Source organism: Barbatula barbatula (assembly GCF_947034865.1).
Source record: "Barbatula barbatula genome assembly, chromosome: 20".
Classification (NCBI taxonomy): domain Eukaryota; kingdom Metazoa; phylum Chordata; class Actinopteri; order Cypriniformes; family Nemacheilidae; genus Barbatula; species Barbatula barbatula.
In genome coordinates, this window is record NC_136783.1 from 4401091 (window position 1) to 4419804 (window position 18714).

Genomic DNA, 18714 nt, shown 5'->3' on the forward strand with positions numbered 1-18714 from the left:
AAAGGACTGTTAAAGCTAGCAAAATGGCTAAAACTGCTTGCTGCAGCTTTTTGTCTACCAGCAACAAGTTTTATTATTTATTTAAACCACAAATCAAATGAGAGAGCATTTGCATGGAAGTATTGTGGCCCCTTTAATTCTTAAAATTCTTAGCAAATTCTTAAATCAGCAAATACACTGGCATCTAGCTTGTATTCCTAACATAAACATCGCCAGTAAATTTGCTGTCGTGTTATGATCAGTATGAATTTTCTATTTAGGATCAGTCTACTGTGTCTGGCCAAGTCAAGCCACACCTGAATCTCCTTCAGAGTGGACTGTTTGGCATCTGTAGCCTCATTCAGACAACCTCTGAATCACAATTAGTGTAACATCCTTTTCCCTCACGCTGAGAACATTCTCCACTGGCTGAGACTCAAACCAGAGCTGCCAGAACTACAGAAAAACCTCTCTAGGTGAAATTAGATCACACGGCTCTCTTCCACGAGCGTTGAACTCGATTCTAATTAATGGAGTCATCACGACACCATCAAGCTTGCTCATTGGCTGGCTTCATAGCCTTGAGTGGGTCTGAGATGCTCAAGGTTTCAGATGCAGAATTTTAAAGGGTCGGTGTAAGTGGTTAGGCAGATCACAGGGCTGTGCAAACAGGTTTATGCAGTTTGTTTTCTCTTGTATTGTAATATAGCTCTTCAAAATGCTCCCATGAAGAGGCCAGTAAATTGCGGGTTTGAGAGATTAGCCATTTTATAGTCAACCGAAAACATCAAACACTCTAAAAGCTTTGAAGACACATGATTGTTCAAATCAGAGTCCATCTTTTCCCAGACACAAGGTTTCCCATTGATTTTTATTCCCATCGCTGTTGTTACCAATAAGGAAAAACGTTGCTGATTGTGAAGGAGACAAACATTCATAACACAACTGTTTAAAGTTATTAGTAGGTTAAAAATAACGTAGTTTACCACGGTTTTATTCACCAAACATTTAAGAGTACAGTCAGTTTTTACGATACACATAAACAATATGACAAAACTATTGATTTAAATTTGACTGTATTTTGGATCTTAATTTTAATAAATTTATATTTACTAACTATATAACTCTCACATTAATGCTTTGAGTTGATGTAGTAAATATTGTCAAACAAACATGCATTTTCCCATTTTCGAATAAACATTGCAGGAATCGTACCTTCACCATTTGACATTTGTCAGCATTGATTAGCCCTCAGGTTTAGCTTGAATCAATCAAACTAGCAATAGTTCAAAAAGACCATGTCTTAAAAGGTAGAATAAAAGCTTTCACAGTCACCTGAAAGAAGAAAATTCTATCGCTATGCTACACTTCAGTACACCATCGAACCTCCATATCTCCAATCCGCAAGATGAGCAGAAGTGAAATAGGATGATTAGCCTGACTGAAAAATGAAAATTCTCTCACCGTTTACTCACTGCAGTGTCATTTAAACCCCTATAAATTTCTTTCTTTTGCCGAGTACAAAAGGTGACATTTTGAAAAATATCCTGGGGCTGTTCTGGGGATTGTCAAGCACAAAAATGACAAAAATGCTCCATAAAGTATAGGAAAATTGGTCCACGGTACTCATGCGTGACATTGTAGATTATTTAAAGCTAAATGATAGCTTTCCTTTTCTGTGAAAATCTGTGAAAGTCATTTTGCCCTCCACTGCAGGTCTGAAATCAAAAGCTACATCTTAATGCCATTCGTAGCATGACCGGTTTGGTCACCAGACACATGAGAACAAATGATACAATGATGTCATTGACTTAAATCCTGATGCAACACGGCTAAAAGCACCGCATTACATTACAGAACTACAGAAGAGGAAATTATCAGTGGATCCTTTCACATTTGGTGTTTAATAGATCTCATGCATGTTCGGAACCACATTTGAATTAGTAAATAAAATTGACAACAATTTTAGCAAAACATTTAGCAAATCTATTCATTTAAGATAAGTTTTTGCAATGTACAATTCTTTATGACTGTCACATAAATCATCCAAAGTCATGGTTCATTCTCCTTAAGATGGCGAGGAGTGTTGTATTCAGCAATCAAAGTTTGCCTCCACGGTCCTTAAGCTGGCACGACTGCCTAATGATAATTTTTGGCAAAACTCTCTCTCATACATCATAATACAAGGTCAACAGACAGCGCTGCACCCGTGACTAACCTTCAGTTTCATTCGTCCTTGGCTGCTCAACCTGCAGCGCCTTGCAAAAAGTTTGAGTGGAACTTTCTCCATTCGACCAATTGCTCCCATGGTCTCTAGCCATTCATTTTACATCCTCAAAAGAGAGATTGTGCGAGTGAAAATGAGTGATAACCCACGCCCGATTCCAAAGTGTATCTCCACGGAGTACTGGTCGCATTTTAAATATTGCATTTCCCCCTAAAAAAGGAGCCTGAGGGTGATTACAACCAATCAAATCTCATCTCCTGTACTTCAGCAGCCGGAGCATTGAAACAGTTGTCCCTCTCTGGCCTGTTATTACTCACAAACAGCGTCATAAAACTGATGGGGCAGATTTATTTTTCCTGACTAGGGGACAGACCTTTTGTAATGCATTAGATAGAGCCATATGCCAGCTGAAATTTGGCCCTAGGTTCCAACAAATAATGGCGGCCAATGCGCAGAGGAGCCAGCGACTCCATTTGTCATCGCTTTGTGACTCCTACTATTTCTTCTACAAACAGAAATTTGTTTTTTGAAACGTCAGCTAGCCACTGTGGATCTGTGTGGTTTGAGGGGGCAGAAGAACTTGAGCCGTTGAAAAAGTTGAAGTGTGCCGAAATGAGTTATTGGTGCTCCATCCACTCACGGACGACCACTCGAAAAAGACTGGTCGGAGATGTTATGTAAATTCCAGGCAGACTTGCAAAAACTTTTAGTCTCACAACCAGGCTTCGTTTCTCTATGGTTAAGACACCGATAGAGCTGAGGGGAGGTTGTATACCTCCCTCCAAATCTGCATCAAAGCCAGACAGGCAAGCACAATACAGAGTGCTAATGAATCGCTAACACCCCTCAGAACACCGTCGCCAGGACACACACATAGTCAACAGATATGGATTATGCTTAAATACTTATGCTTCCCTCCACCCGCCCTCATTCCCAACAACGATTGGCTGCTCACATCTCTGTACTTAGAGAGCCATGTATAGAGTAGATATTAAATCCACCCATTAATGCAGACATTGAGAAACTGGGGCAAGGTGAATCAGTCGCTAAAAGCTCAAGAGAAGAGGCCACACATTGAAATCCATCCTGATGGCATAACACGGCCACAGCTCAGTATGCCTGTCTATATCAGCTTATACAAGTTATTGATCCGGCCACCCACTTGCTTCTCATTCATTCCAGCGGTGTCGCTCAGGGTCTCTAGCACGCTACTGGGAGCAGTCAGGCGAGAACAGACCTTGCAACGGTGCTGGTTTTAATAGCGCATAATACACGGCGCGCCGGAGACGACGTGCAAGGTGAAGTTAACTCCCTTTCAGAAGAACGCAGAGGTACCTGAAGATGAGACTGTTTAAAGATGGAAGTTTGCGGTGTAAGCACTTGTCGCAGATAAGCTGTTTTACTGTAATACTCTTTAAAAGAATAATGTATAGTTTACAGTAAAGAAGAAGCCCACGACTTTCTTTAACGAACACAGTCAGAATTCAACACATTTGCTTTTGTCTGGAACACAAGGATGAGTAAATGATGACAGAATTGACTCATCATCTATTATCTTAAAAACCGTGACTAGAATCATTATTCCCTGAACAAACCGTCAGCGTCTTGTGAACGTTTCTTATTTATGTAAAGAACAACTTTCTCAAGACAAAATTTCAGCCTTTGCAAAAAATCCATTCTCTAGGCTCACAATGGCGAAACTCCCTCACATAAAGTAACACCATCTCCATAACAATCTATCTCTCTCTCATTCAAGTAGTTTGCATGCACAATACTCAGCAAGTAGACAAGACAAACCAAGTGTTTGGCACACATCACCATCATCCTCTATTACACTGGATACTTGAAATGGTGTGTTGAGGTTGTGACCTCTCTATACCACATAATGATAGCCTTGGTCTGGATCTCATGGCGCAGTGTTTTGAGTCTGTTTTCATTGAATTTAAGTGGCAATTGCTTCAGACACTAGTTTGTTTGTTCTGTTCACCTTTTTCCCGAAATCTGTGTCTTGAATGGGTCCTGGAAATACAGGTGCTGGTCATATAATTCGAATATCATCAAACTGTTGATTTATTTCACTAATTCCATTCAAAAAGTGAAACTTGTTTATTATATTCATGCATTACACACATACTGATATATTTCAAATGTTTATTTCTTATAATTTGGATGATTATAACTGAGAACTAAGGAAAATCACAAATTCAGTATCTCAGAAAATTTTTATATTGTGAAAAGGTTAAATATTGAAGACACATGGTGCCACAGTCTAATCAGCTAATTAACTCAAAAGACCTGCAAAGCCTTTAAATGGTCTCTCAGTCTAGTTCTGTCCTGGGGCAGACTGCTGAATTGACAGTTGTTCAAAAGACGACCATTGACACCTTGCACAAGCAGGGCAAGACACAATAGGTCATTGCGAAAGAGACTGGCTGTTCACAGAGCTCTGTGTCCAAGCACATTAATAGAGAGGCGAAGGGAAGGAAAAGATGTGGTAGAAAAATGTGTACAAGCAATAGGGATAACCGCAACCTGGAGAGGATTGTGAAACAAAACCCATTCAAAAATGTGGGGGAGATTCACAAAGAGTGGACTGCAGCTGGAGTCCGTTTTTCAAGAACCACTACGCACAGAGTTATGCCAGACATGGGTTTCCAGCTGTCGCATTCCTTGTGTCAAGCCACTCTTAACCAACAGACCGCGTCAGAAGCGTCTCGCCTGGGCTAAAGACAAAAAGGACTGGACTGCTGTTCTCTGATTAAATTAAATTTTGCTTTTCTTTTGGAAATCAGGGTCCCAGAGTCTGAAGGAAGAGAGGAGAGGCACAAAATCCACGTTGTTTGAGGTCGAGTGTAAAGTTTCCAAAGTCAGTGATGGTTTGGGGTGCCATGTCATCTGCTGGTGTTGGTCCACTGTGTTTTCTCAGGTCCTTGGTCAGGTCCTAGGGCTGTGCAAAATTATCTATATAGCTAACTATTCATCGCCTAACCATTTTTTCCGTTCCTGTTGATGTCTCTGTGATTCGCTGTCATACGGACAATGTCTCAAAAGTAAGCGGGTGCGAGAAAGCAAATGGCGTAAAGTAGATTCATTCATATAATATCACCAACAAGCTTCCGTATATCTTAGCTCGTGCAAAGAAAATAACAGAGTCGGTGGTGTATTTTGTTTGTAAGGATTTGCGACAGTGTGGTTGAAAACCCCGGCTTCGGGCATATGGTGAACATGTGATTATGTGATTCCGATTCGCAGGCACATAACGGACGTAGAAGGACCCGGGATTTACGAAGAGGTAAAAAAATCCCTTAGCTCGGTAGAGCGAGTGACCCTGACTTGCAATGCATCGTATGTTAGGATTACAACACAACCACAGACACGTGCAGAAAACTGCACTGGTGGAGTGGGATATAAAAGAGAGTCATACTGACAATTTCAGTTTTATGAATAGATTTGAATGTACTTTGTTTTTTATTAACAACATACTGAAAAAAAATACGTTTTTTGTGGCATTTGCATTTAAATGTTTAATGACTAAATATGCACTTTAAACATTATATGTTCGCTGTTCAGTAACACTGTGTAAGCAAGATGACAAATACCTCTTAAAAATAGCTTTGTTAATAAAATTTAATGGAATCTTTTGTGTCTGCAGAGTTATCACTATAATGTGATACCAGAACATACCAGAATACCATAGATTGTACACACCAACATGTATTTTTAGCTCACTCTTAATTTGTATTTATTTAAAACAAATTATTGCAATATATCGAACGTTTGTATCGTATCGAATGTATTGTGATATATTGTATCGGGACCCATCTATCGTGATATGTATCGTATCGTGAGGCCCTTGCCAATACACAGCCCTACTGCTGACCAACTTCATTGAGATGCAGATTTCATTTTCCAACAGGACTTGGCACCTGCACACAGTGCCAAAGCAACCAGTACCTGGTTTAAGGACCATGGTATCCCTGTTCTTATTTGGCCAACAAACTCACCTGACCGTATTGTGAAGAGGAAGATGCGATATGCCAGACCCAGCAATGCAGAAGAGCTGAAGGCCACTATCAGAGCAACCTGGGGTCTCATAACACCTGAGCAGTGCCACAGACTGATCGACTCCATGTCACGCCGCATTGCTGCAGTAATTCAAGCAAAAGGAGCCTCAACTAAGTATTGAGTGCTGTACATGCTCATACTTTAAATGTTCATACTTTTCAGTTGGCCAAGATTTCTAAAAATCCTTTCTTTGTATTGGTCTTAAGGAATATTCTAATATTCTAATTTTCTGAGATACTGAATTTGGGATTTTCCTTAGTTGTCAGTTATAATCATCAAAATGAAAGGAAATAAACATTTGAAATATATCAGTCTGTGTGTAATGAATGAATATAATATACAAGTTTCACTTTTTGAATGGAGATAAATCAACTTTTTGATGATATTCTAATTATATGACCAGCACCTGTATATGGAAACATGGAAGTAACTCATCCGCCTTGTTTTGGGAGTGACAGATTTTAGGGTTGTAGGCTTGATCTGGTGTATGTCTTGGTCTTGTCTTGAGAAAAAAATTACTTTTAACACAAAAGCTCTCTTTTTTCGTGTAGTTTCTTCAACCATACTCTCTCCTTGTATACTAAAGGGGGAGACCAGCTATACTTGGCTGCCCAAAATTCTGCTTTGCTGCCGAGACCCAATACAGTAGTTTTCCAGAACCTTACATCATATCTGTCCTATGTAGTTATCAGGGGAAATACACACTTCACTGAAGACTACAAGTTACATTTGATTTGTTTCAGTGTTCTAGACTGACTTAAAAACATAATGAGCACAATTCTCGCCCCCACTGTCAGTTTATCTGATTCTGGGCCCGTATTCACAAAACATCTTATGGCTAAAAGTAGCTCCTCACTTGCCGATTTAGAAGAAACAAATAAGGGGCGTGTCTGTCCTTGTTTTAGGACTCCTACATTTTGGTGCTAATAGTATTTCACAAAGCGTTTAAGCACTTAAACTAGCTTTTAAACCTGTGAGACGTTAGGGGTAGTGAAGAGGACCCCTAAGTCCAACTCACAACAATTCTAAAATGGCCGTAACACCGGCAGTCTACCTTGAAACGTAACCATTTTAGAAAGATCACATGATAATAAAGACTAATAATATCTGCTAACGGTTTATGAGACAGGCAAAATGCTTACAAATAGCTGAACATAATAGTTTCTATTGACTTAATGAACATATCGTTATTTGCTAAAGATAACTAATAAATAATAAATCATTCAAAAATCATGTTGTTTATTGTGTTATCCTTTGTTTATTGTGTTTGATTGTTTTTGTTAGCTGTATTTATTGAAAGTCATTGTAACTTAATAAAAAACAAACTGTTTGATTGAAATTAATTGTAATGCACAAAAAAAAACATAGATTTTGAATCTGTAAATGAACTCTTCATTTGTTGAATGAATTACTTAGTGTATTAATTTACTAATCTTAATTTGAAAATGGCAACAATTATATTTTAAAATATTTTATTTCTCCAAAAATATCTCAATTTAAATGTCTATAATATTTCTATGAATAAATGACTAACAGAGTCCCATCCTCTATCAGCCAATCACTGAGGTTATCGAGGTCAACCCCGCCCTTTCTCTCTGTTCCTTCATCAGCGCTGTGAACGGTTTTAAGAGAAAAACTTCGACAGCTGTTTAGGAGAGCTCTTAGTGGTAAGATCAAATGTTTCGTGAACACGGGTCCTGGTCTATACTATAGAAATTAGTGCAAAATAGGTCACACGGTAACAAAGGTATATATGATGCATACTAATCTAACAAGTGTGTTCTTGTGGTACATAGCTTGTTCAGTGTAGTTACAAAACATTACACAAGATACATTATACAGCATAGAAAGACAGACATGAACAGAAATCAAATATGTGTTTCAGTAATACAGTGTTTCTGAAAAACTGCCAAGTTATCTTTTATGAGCACAATTCAAATATTGCTGGATTTCTAAGATACAATGACACAGGATTGTCTGATCTTTTGTTTGATCGTTTCGTTATTTGCAGTTTTGTGCTGCACTCTTCTGGCTATTTTGAAGCATTGCAGTGCAGTCGTATTGATGTTCAGGTACCGTTCTGGCAATTGGGTATTAAATACATAAACATGATCCGTATGAATCTTCACTTAGGATCCAGTGTAACTGTGCAGTGTCTATTGGGAGTTTATGACGTCTAGGGAGGCAGACTTTTGTGAGGAGCAATGCAAATTTCACACACGTTCTCTTGGAAAAATGATTTCTGTAGAAATTACAGTATTACTGGCCGCAGTGACTTACTGCAGATTTACATGAGGCTTTTATTTTATCTTTTTGTTCTGTAAAGATAAAGACTTGTTCGTGTTTAATGTTCATTTATCTTTAAACAAACTGTTGCCAATAAATTAGAAACATATAAATCAACAGTCAGATACTGGCAGCTAGCTGCATAACTACAGCAAAAACTACTTACTTTATGTACAAGCAGTTCATGTGCACTAAATCCTAGGCTATTACTGAAAAATCTGCAGAAATAGCTTTTAGCTTTGCATAATTTCCTGTCTAACTGTCTTGGTTACAGTCTTGGGTACAAACTAAGTTACTATCACTCAACGGTAGATTTTACATTCCACATATATTCAGCGCTGAATTTTCACACATACATTTTTACTTTTTAAACATTACCTTATTTTTGAGTCTGTGGTGGTGTTCTGCCTGAGAAAAGTCTGAATATTTGCGCGTGCAAACAGTGAATCATGCACATGTCAAAGGGTAGATAAATATATTTACTGTCCTTCTGAAACCCTGTTTGTCCAAATGTGCTGTTTTTCGGAAATGGAAAAAACCCAGAACTTTTTCAGGGATTGCTGTGTTGTCAAAGTTCACAAGCATGCTTATCGGTTATATATTTGCCAAAGCCAGTGACAAGCATAAAGGGTGACTAATAATTGTGATATATCGCAAACAATAAAATTCACAAAATATGGAGAGGCGAGGCGACATAATTAAAATGGGAACTATGGAGATAAGTTGTCAGATGAAATACAGAGTAAACTAATATCATTCCACTTTTGTCCAATATGATATTGATGTGCTACAGTATGTGTCAAACCTATTGAAGTCAAAATATATTTCATACTTGAGTCTTAAATACCTTAACAGAAATACATTCTACACTCCAAACAATGTTCAACTTGGTACATTTGTACAATGACGTTCTGACATTCAAAAGGGGCATTGGGCAGGATTTATAACCAGAAATCAGAATGGCATCGAGACGTTTATTGTTGTATTCTGTACTCCATTTAGGCTGAATGCAAATACAGTAAACACACACCATTAAGCACTATGTGGCTATTGAACTCTGAAAGACACGTGTCAATGGAAGGGATCAGGACAGTAGTTTAGGAAGAGAAATCCAATGCTTTATGCCATGCACAGAGCATCAGGTACTGTACCCGCTTTCACTTTATTTGTTCCAGTGGTCCGTCCTTCTTAAACTTGTGTCATGTCAAACTCTATAACAGATCTACAGTTAGTTGCACCAGTCAACAGAGATAAATACATTTAACTCCATTTACAATATCCATTACAGCATCCCATGTGACAGACTTTAGACCCATGTTGATCCATGAGATCAACTCTGAAACTTTTGCTTTTGTTTCAATGGATCACAGGTAAGAACTTGTCTTGCCTCAGATGACATTGAGTGAAACAATAAGGCACCCAATATTGATATAATTCTCTCATATTTATCATCGCAGTAACAGCCCTAAATTGTGTTTGGTACAGAAAGAATCACTTGCACAGCTTTCTTTCAATGTTTCCGAGTCAAACCCCATCGCTTCAAGACATCACCTCCTCCCTTCCAAATTTGGTCACATAGTATCCGTTTTATGCCAAAATGAACAGCAGATAAACATTGCTCGAGCAGGCACGCGCTGAATCCGAAATTTTTGTTGAATTGTAACTGTTTGAATTGCTTATGTTTATCCGACCAATGAAAGAAAGGGTGTGGTATATTTGGGAAACTTGTCTAAATGATGCCGGTGGTGCAAGAATAACACCACATTTATTTCAATACTCTCCATTTAACACATTTGACCATGCTTATATCTATTTCAGAAAACAAAAAGAGTGCTGCCTGGACCTTTTGCAGTATTATCGGGAAATTCAGTGACGCTACCCTGGAAAACAAAAAATACAGATTCTCATGTGATTCACAGATGCATTTTAACAGCAGATCAGACATGTCCCGAGGGTCTTCCATCCCTCAGTAAACAGCAGTGAGACGTACAGAGCTGTGGTTAACAGTGACATATTTGTGCATACAGCCGTAATGCGGAACATGCTTAATCACAGTTTTCTCTATAAATGTAAATGTTATTGCAGAGTTGTTGACGAAAACAGCTCACAGTTTTCCAAATCCCCTCTGTTTGTTGTATTTTCCTCTACCTACTTTACTAAGAATGCATAGAATATATACGATAATCGTTTCTCTTGACTGGAATACAACACAGATAAGGAGATTGTGATATTCACACTGCTGTGGGTGGTTACATTTAAGAGACGGAAAACCCAAGGGCTCACATTTAGCAATCATATAAATACATCCAAGTCATACAGCATAACTTAAAAAAGCAAAGAAAAAATACCACATTCATGTCAATAAAATCTCTAATCAAAGTGTGTTGGTATAAATTCTAACATTGCCCATCAAGCATCACTTCAATAAATCAAACCTAGTGTGCTACCTTGCTGTCTACTCCCTACATAGGCAGCATCCTAAAAAAGCTGTCAATTATCCTTTTGGGATGTTCCCTGTCAACGTTGCATTGCATTACAGGATTGTTTGATGTTAGCCAAATGTATTGGTTATATGCAGATTTCAGAAGACAGAATTAGATTTGCTACCTCTGAATTTTGTTCGCTCCTATGACACTTTGAAGTGATGCCTGCATAAGCAGCTCACTGGGTTTTAGAACAGATCTGAGTGTCAGGTTGAAACAGGGAGATTGGTTTGATCCACTAAAATTGAGGACGGTAAGAAAAGTAAACATGCACACATGTCGCATCTCGCCTGCAATCCAAATTGCTGCATTGATTTTAAAATGATATACATCACGTGATCTTGCGCATATTATGGGATGTGCAATTCCGGGTCGTCCCTTGTTTTGACTCATGGGGTATAAAGCAACAGCATCTGTAGTACAACTCATCAGGTTTGATGCGTGTGCGCTTCCACCATCCAAATCTGCTATTCGTTTCATGCATACGCATATGATAATCAAATCTATAAATATTCATAATTAACAGGCAAACACATGGTCAACTATTATTTAAAAATCTTTACAAGGCTAAAAAACAGCAATCGAGTATATCGGTTAACGCTAGATGCCTATATTATCCATGTCAGCATGGGTACATATCTTCAGTGTCTGTCCTTCTTCAGACTTTTCCATTGAAGTTTAAAAGTCATGCATGAATCCAAAATGGAAGACTGAAGACGATGATGTACTGGAGTGAGTGATCCACTCTGTGATGACCGGATCAGGGAACCAGGAATGGCAGGTTGATATAGAATGTCCCAAAAAGAAGCTGTAAACTCAAACAAACCCCCCAAGAAGTTTTGTAACTCTGGAAACTAAGTATGATGTGTGTACGTGACGGAATGGAATCATTTATCCAACACTTTCAGCATTTCTTTTTCAACTCCACTCCAAATTTTATGTTAAACTATTGACATTTATACAATTTAGGGTTAAATTCTCTTAAGGACTGCAGATGACTCAGGGCTGCTGTAGATGTAATGGAAGGAAAATACTTTGCATGGTACTGAACAATGTATTGACATCAGACGATGAGACATTGTAGGTTTAGGATAGTTTTGGACACAGGGTAAGCTGAAGAGGGGCAAGATGGGACAGCGGTTGGAGAGGGGCTGGTGGTACATGTTGTGTTCATTGTTCAGTAGCGTGAGCCATCATCTCTCAATAAGAATATAAAGCAGGAGAGGAGAGGAGTCCAAAACGGATCTTCTGTCAGTGTTACCAAACAGCACCCTCTAGTGATCAAGACTGCAACACACAGAAACATATTACGTGACGATACCCCAGCAGTTGAAACACTTAATCACGAATACAGTATATTATACATGTAGGTTGTGTGTTGGCCGTACCTCTGATCTCCGCTGTTTCTCTTCAAATGTCGAGTCTGTTTCCCTGACCACTACTGCCTTAGTCACCAGCATGTCAGGATGCTGTTGTTTGGCTTCCTGTATTGCCATGGCAAGAGCCTACACGGTTTTACAATTATTAATCATTACAATTCTGCAGTGAGCATGAAAACACAGCACATGTAGATACACTACAGCGGGGTCGAAAAGTCTACGCCCACTACAGTTCTACACTACAATGATTTCACTCATGATATTCGGTTTGTCCCACTTTCAGCTTAGTGGTTTAGTTCGAACGTTTCCAAAATAAAAATAATGTTATCCTATTTTTACTTTGTTCGGTTCAAAACCTGTACAGTATATGACTCTTTCTTCTGAGGAACACAAAATACGATCTTTCGAGAAATGTTTAAATAGTCTTGTGCCCAAACAATGGAGGTCAATGTTGTTCGGTTACCAACATTCTTCAAAATATCTTCTTTCGTGTTCTGCAGAAGAAAGAAAGTCGTAGACGTTTGGAACGACGTGAGGATGAGTGATTTTCTCTTTCATGACAGCATGCGTTGAGATGTTCCAAAGAGCATATTTTATACCACAATGGTCTCAAAAACATCTCGCTTTTGTATAAGATATAGTGTAAATACTGCTTACATTTCTTCTTAACGTTCTGTCATAAGGGTTCTCCGTTTAGATTGTTTCCAAACAATACTACTGTGTTTATTTACAGGAAAAAATCATCCATCTGCGCATGACATTAAAATATAATAACTGTACAGATTTGTTTACAGCATACCTGATGTTGGTCAACATCCTCATCGCCTGTTATGATTATTCTTTTCTCAATCCTGGTCTCTGCATACCCTCCCTTCACCGTCTGGAAAGAGCCAGAAACACTCACATTGAGAGGTATGCCAACCGGACAGGGTATGTCATCATCTGACCTTGTGGTGGTGTAAAGCCATTAACCTCTATTGCCTTTCTTTTTGGAAATGTTATGAAACGATATTTTAGTAACATTTCAGATTATTCCCTGCGCATCCATCAACAACACAGACATGATTGTTTGACTGAGTTTGTCCTTGTAAAGCTCATTTCAATATTGATATAAGAGGAAAAATTACAATGGCATTGTGTGCTCAAGAACATTGTGAAAGTCAACATCTCGTACCTTGGTCACTTGAGTTGTGGTGGCTGATGTCACATTTTCTGTGGTTACGGTGAAAGGAGACGCCACGAATTCTCTTCCCACACTGTTTGTCCTCACCTGTAATACATCCATGTTACACATTCTGACCAATCCAACATATGACCTTATCACACAGGGCGTGAGTCATCTCGATTGCTACTACATATATTATAAAGTATCAGTTTGCTCTTTCTTTCTCAAGCAAGATTTGCTTATGGACAATTGGACAATGTCCAAAATGGACAATTTACAGTTCAACAATTGAAAACGTGTCAGTGTCAGTTGTGTATGTACTCACAGGGGAGCCGTTCTCTTTCAGCTCTTTAACTCCGCTCTCTTCCTTTCTCTGCAACAGACATGAAACAAAAACAAGAATCAACATATGAAGCAAGCAGTGCAAAGGGAGCAGGCATTACAGAGCTGTAAGCACAGAGAACACAGCCTCAGTGCCAGTAGATGGCAGCATAGTTTTACTTACAGTTTTTCTCAATTGCTTTGGCTCAATTCTCAAATGAAAATTGTATTTTCCAAAACAATAAGATCAGATCTCTGAACAAATAGCTTATTGTTCACATCAGATTGGAATTTCTTATTGATTTGAGCAAATTGCAAATGCTTTGGCACATGTGTGCAAACATTAAGTACAATCGTCTGCAGTTTGCACAACAAATAATTGCATATGGCTTGTTGATCAAAACTGATGAGTCAATTCTCACTTAAACTGTCAAACTCTTAACAACTTCGCAACCATTTTTCATCGTGTACGCCATCACATTCAAAACAATCCATTCACTTATAAAAACCTGGTATACACGCATGTATATTCCATAAATCTGACATTGATATTGTTTGTAATGTTTGCTACGTTGGAAAATGACCTCTAATTGCAATACAATTTGAATCAACCAATCAACCATTTAACCATTCATCCAATGAAGTTTGGGAGCATATACATGTAGTTTGCCCACAGCACAATTACAGTTTTTCTCCATTGGTTTGGCTCATTTCTTGAAACAGAAATTACATTCTGAAAACAACATGGACAAACCTCCAAACAACTTGGCAATTGTTTACAACAGAATGGAATTTCTCATTCATTTGATCAAATTGCAAATGTCGAAATACATGTGTCAATGTCTCGCTACATCTTTGCAAATGATTAAGTACAGGTAGCCTACATTTAGCACAATTTCCAAGTGAATTGATCTTGTTGATCTAAACTGATTGTCGATTCTCAGTCTAATGGTTGTTCGCTCCAAAACGTTTCAGCGTCATTTCATTGTATAAGTCATCACATGCACAATAGTCTGTTCAATTGTCAAAATTAGTCAAAAACGTAATACCATGAATACCATATATGAATCCCTTGGAACATTTTATAAATTTATTACAGCAATTGACAGTCAGGTGAAACTAGAACTTGACTAACGAAGGAGGAGATTCACACATCTCAGATGACCAATTATGTATGTTTAGTTACCTGACAGGCGCTGTCCATGACTGTAAATGCTGCCAAACATGTATATAAAGAGCTTGACATGCAGAACCAAAACAATTTCTGACCATGGAGGCACCTGGCCAAGTAAATAAACAAGGGCAACTGCCTGCTCGAGGAAGAGGAGGAAGAAGAGGAAGAAGTGGAGGAAGAGGAGGAAGAGGAGTAGTAAGGGTGCATGGTGATGGAATAGGGGGAAGAGGCAGGGGGGCATTACTGTAAGAAACCATGCCGTCCCGGATGAAATTCGGGCCACAATTATAGACCATGTCATCAACCATGGCCTCACAATGGCGGAGGCAGGTCGCCGAGTTCAGCCTAATGTGCCTCGCTCTACAGTGTGTGTGTGTGTGTGTGTTTGTGTGTGTGTTTGTGTGTGATAGGCCTACAGTAATATCTTACCTCAATGGTATGTTATGATACTAAAAATGACAAGAAAAACATTGGAAAAACACAGTTTTCCACGACAACCTTGCACAGGTGGCAGAGAAAAACTTCTCAATGAACAAGAGATCTGTAACATGGTGATGGCAAATAATGCCATCACAATGAGACACTGCAATCCTACAAGACAATGCCATATTCCAAAATGTCAACTTTATAAGCATCTCCACAATAGACCGTATATTGAAGAAGCATCAGATGACAATGAAGCAAATTTACAGGGTACCATTTGAGAGGAACTCTGATAGAGTGAAAGAGCTGCTGTACCAGTATGTACATGTAAGTCAGTTACTGGTGATCCAAAGCAGTGGTTCCAAAACTTTTTTCGCTTCAGTATTACGTGATTTGTGTATCCAGGTATGAAAATATTTGATTTACATTTCAGTAAGCCTAGTCATTGATGATTTTCCCCCTCCCCTTTCTGTCAAATACCCCCTGTAGTACCTCTGCATAGGGGTACATGTACCCCAGGTTTGGAACCACAGGAGTAGTGGCCTGTAGTAAATTGATCTAGTGGAGAACATAGAACATTCCTATGTAATTGTCTGTAACTGTAGTGTATGACTGATTTTATGTTTTCTTTTTTTCCGCTAATGTAGAGAATAATTACATTTACTCACTTGGCTGACGCTTTTATCCAAAGCGACTTACAAGTAGTTTTTTTTCTACAGTGGCACATTACTGCAGAGCAATCAGGGGTGAGGTGCTTTGCTCAACGGCACTTCAGTCATGACCTGCTGGCACTGCGATTCGAAGGTCAGACTGGTGGTCAGAGCGTTGGGCTTGTGATCAGAAGGTTGCCGGTTCGAATCTCAGTGCCAAGGGCCGAAGACGTGGCCGTAATATTATTGGCCACCGGGCCACGGTGGATGTCCCAGGCCAGCGAGTGGGGCAATATAACTATGTGTGCTGGCATATCTGAGAATGGTGTGGCCACTCACATCCCCAGTCCTGGCCCATACAATACACAGAAGCTCCGTCTTTTCTTGGACCACATTCATTTTGATTTGATCCCTGAAAATGAGAGCGGTCTTGTAGGGCCTCACCTACAATATGAGTACAGTAACCATTGTCAATGAAGGACGGGGCTAAGACTGAAAGGTGGACATGAGGGATGTTTCAATGGTCCTCTGCCATAGTGACAAAACATCTAAACATTCTGACTTGCAGTGCTTACACAATGCCAAAGGGACGAAGCATTTTGGGGGCACTGACTGTTTAAATGAGAAAGAAATTTAGTTTTGACACATGAGTGAACTGTTTTGGGAGAGATATGAGCTTTTGCAGGTAAACCATGGTATTGTGCTGAACCATCCACACTATTTTGGCAAAAGCATTAAGAGTGTTGAGAACGTCCGGTCTGTTTCAAGAAATGAGCCAAAGCAATTGAGAAGGATCTTTGTCATTTTCGTGGCACTGACTGTTTATATGGGAAAGGAATTTAGTTTTGAAGCATGAGTGAAAAGTTTTGGGAGAGATGTTAGCTTTTGCAAGTGAGCTATAGTGTTGTGCTGAACTGTAAGACTGTTTTGCCAAATGATCTTAGAATTTTGAGAATGTAATTTCTGTTTCAAGAAATGAGCCAAACCAATGGAGAAAAACTGTAATAAAATGTTTTGACCATGGAGGACTTCCACAACCCTGAACTGCAGCAACATGCTCGTGGTAGACCGATTGGAAGACGTGTAAGAATACGTGGTGGTGGTGTTAGAGGAAGACATAACAGAGGAAGAGGTGGAAATAGAAGAGTCACGGAGTCTCTGATGAATTCAGAGCCACACTTGTGGATGATGTCATAAATTGTGGTTTTACAATGGAAGAGGCTGGTCGAAAAGAGTGCAGCCTAATGTAAACAGGTCCACAGTGTCATCAATCGTGCAAACCTTTCGTAGGGAAAACAGGTAAATATGTATTTTTGTGTTTGTTTTACAGCATGTAAAGCATTTTTATAAACAACAATATTGTAAAGGTAAATGCAAGTCTATTTGTACATTCTATAGAACTGCACAACAACCTCGTGCTGGTGGCAGAGCAGCAGTATTTAACCATCAGCAAGAACAAGAAATTTGCAACATGGCCATAGCCAACAATTCCATCAGGCTAAGAGAGATCCAAAGTGCAATCTTAAATGACAATAATGTCTTCGCAAATATAGATTCTGTCAGCATTTCCACTATAGAAAGAGTTTTGAAAAGACATTAAATGTCTATGAAACAACTCTACAAGGTGCCATTCGAGTGGAATAGTGAAAGAGTAAAGGAGCTGCGGTACCAGTATGTCCAGGTAAACTATTGGTGTGCCCTTAGGGAGTTTTACTGTACTTCTAAGAAGCCTGTATTATGTAAAGTCCTAAAGTTTTAGAAACCCATAAGAAGAGAAAACATTTACTGAACTCTAGAATAAAAAATTCACTTTATTTTGTTTCTGTGTTTCTTCGTAGAGAATCATGGAGTTAGAAGGACATGAAACAACCCATATTCTTGTTTTTGTGGACGAGACCGGGTTCAATCTGTCCAAATGCCGAAGACGTGGTCGCAATCTCATTAGACACCGAGCCACAACTGACACCCCAAGCCAATGTGGGGCCATTATTACAATGTGTGCTGCCATTTCAGAGAATGGTGTGAGCACACATATTCCACACATTGGACCCTATAATACACAACTGCTCCTGGCCTTCCTAGACACACTTTACAGAGACCTGATTCCAGAACAAGAAAGAAGTTTAGTTAGACCACATTGGCCTAATTATGTTGATGTCTGGGATAATGTCAGCTTCTACCGAACCAACATTGTTAGGGAGTGGTTTGCTGCACACATGAAAGGATAACAGTGGAGTTCCTTTCACCATACTCACCATTCCTGAATCCAATAGAAGTTTTTTTCAGCATGGAGGTGGAAAGTATATGATCATAGACCACAAGATCATGTGACTCTGTTGGATGCCATGAATGCTGCATGTGAGGACATCACAGCTGATCATTGCAAAGGGACGGGTGCGGCATTCAAGGAGATTTTATCCCCGCACCATGGCAATGAAAAACATCAGATGTGATGTTGATGAAAATCTTTGGCCTGACCAACAAGAGCGACAGGATGTCCACCAAGAATCATTTATTTCATGGATGTTATATTGTGTATTTGTGGTAGCATACAGTAATAGT

At 39.1% G+C, this 18714-nt stretch overlaps 1 protein-coding gene and 1 long non-coding RNA gene across 3 annotated transcripts in view; both read right to left on the reverse strand.

Annotated features, from left to right (window-relative positions):
* LOC306909861 overlaps positions 1–9022 on the reverse strand; it is a 33147-nt gene extending 24125 nt beyond the window's left edge. Inside the window, exon 1 of the long non-coding RNA XR_013788114.1 lies at positions 8936–9022. This is a non-coding gene — a long non-coding RNA (uncharacterized lncRNA). The remainder of the gene's footprint in view (positions 1–8935) is intronic.
* Positions 9023–9513: 491 nt separating this feature from the next.
* Positions 9514–18714, reverse strand: part of LOC306909440 (band 4.1-like protein 1) — a 79557-nt gene continuing 70356 nt past the window's right edge. Inside the window, exons 16-20 of one of the 2 annotated variants that reach the window (XM_079483144.1) lie at positions 13910–13957; positions 13594–13689; positions 13219–13299; positions 12429–12545; positions 9514–12327 (exon numbers count right to left, since the gene is read on the reverse strand). In XM_079483144.1, the coding sequence (XP_079339270.1) occupies positions 12322–12327; positions 12429–12545; positions 13219–13299; positions 13594–13689; positions 13910–13957 (348 nt within the window). In that variant the 3' untranslated portion in view covers positions 9514–12321. The remainder of the gene's footprint in view (positions 12328–12428; positions 12546–13218; positions 13300–13593; positions 13690–13909; positions 13958–18714) is intronic. The other variant, XM_079483143.1, reaches the window with a different exon arrangement.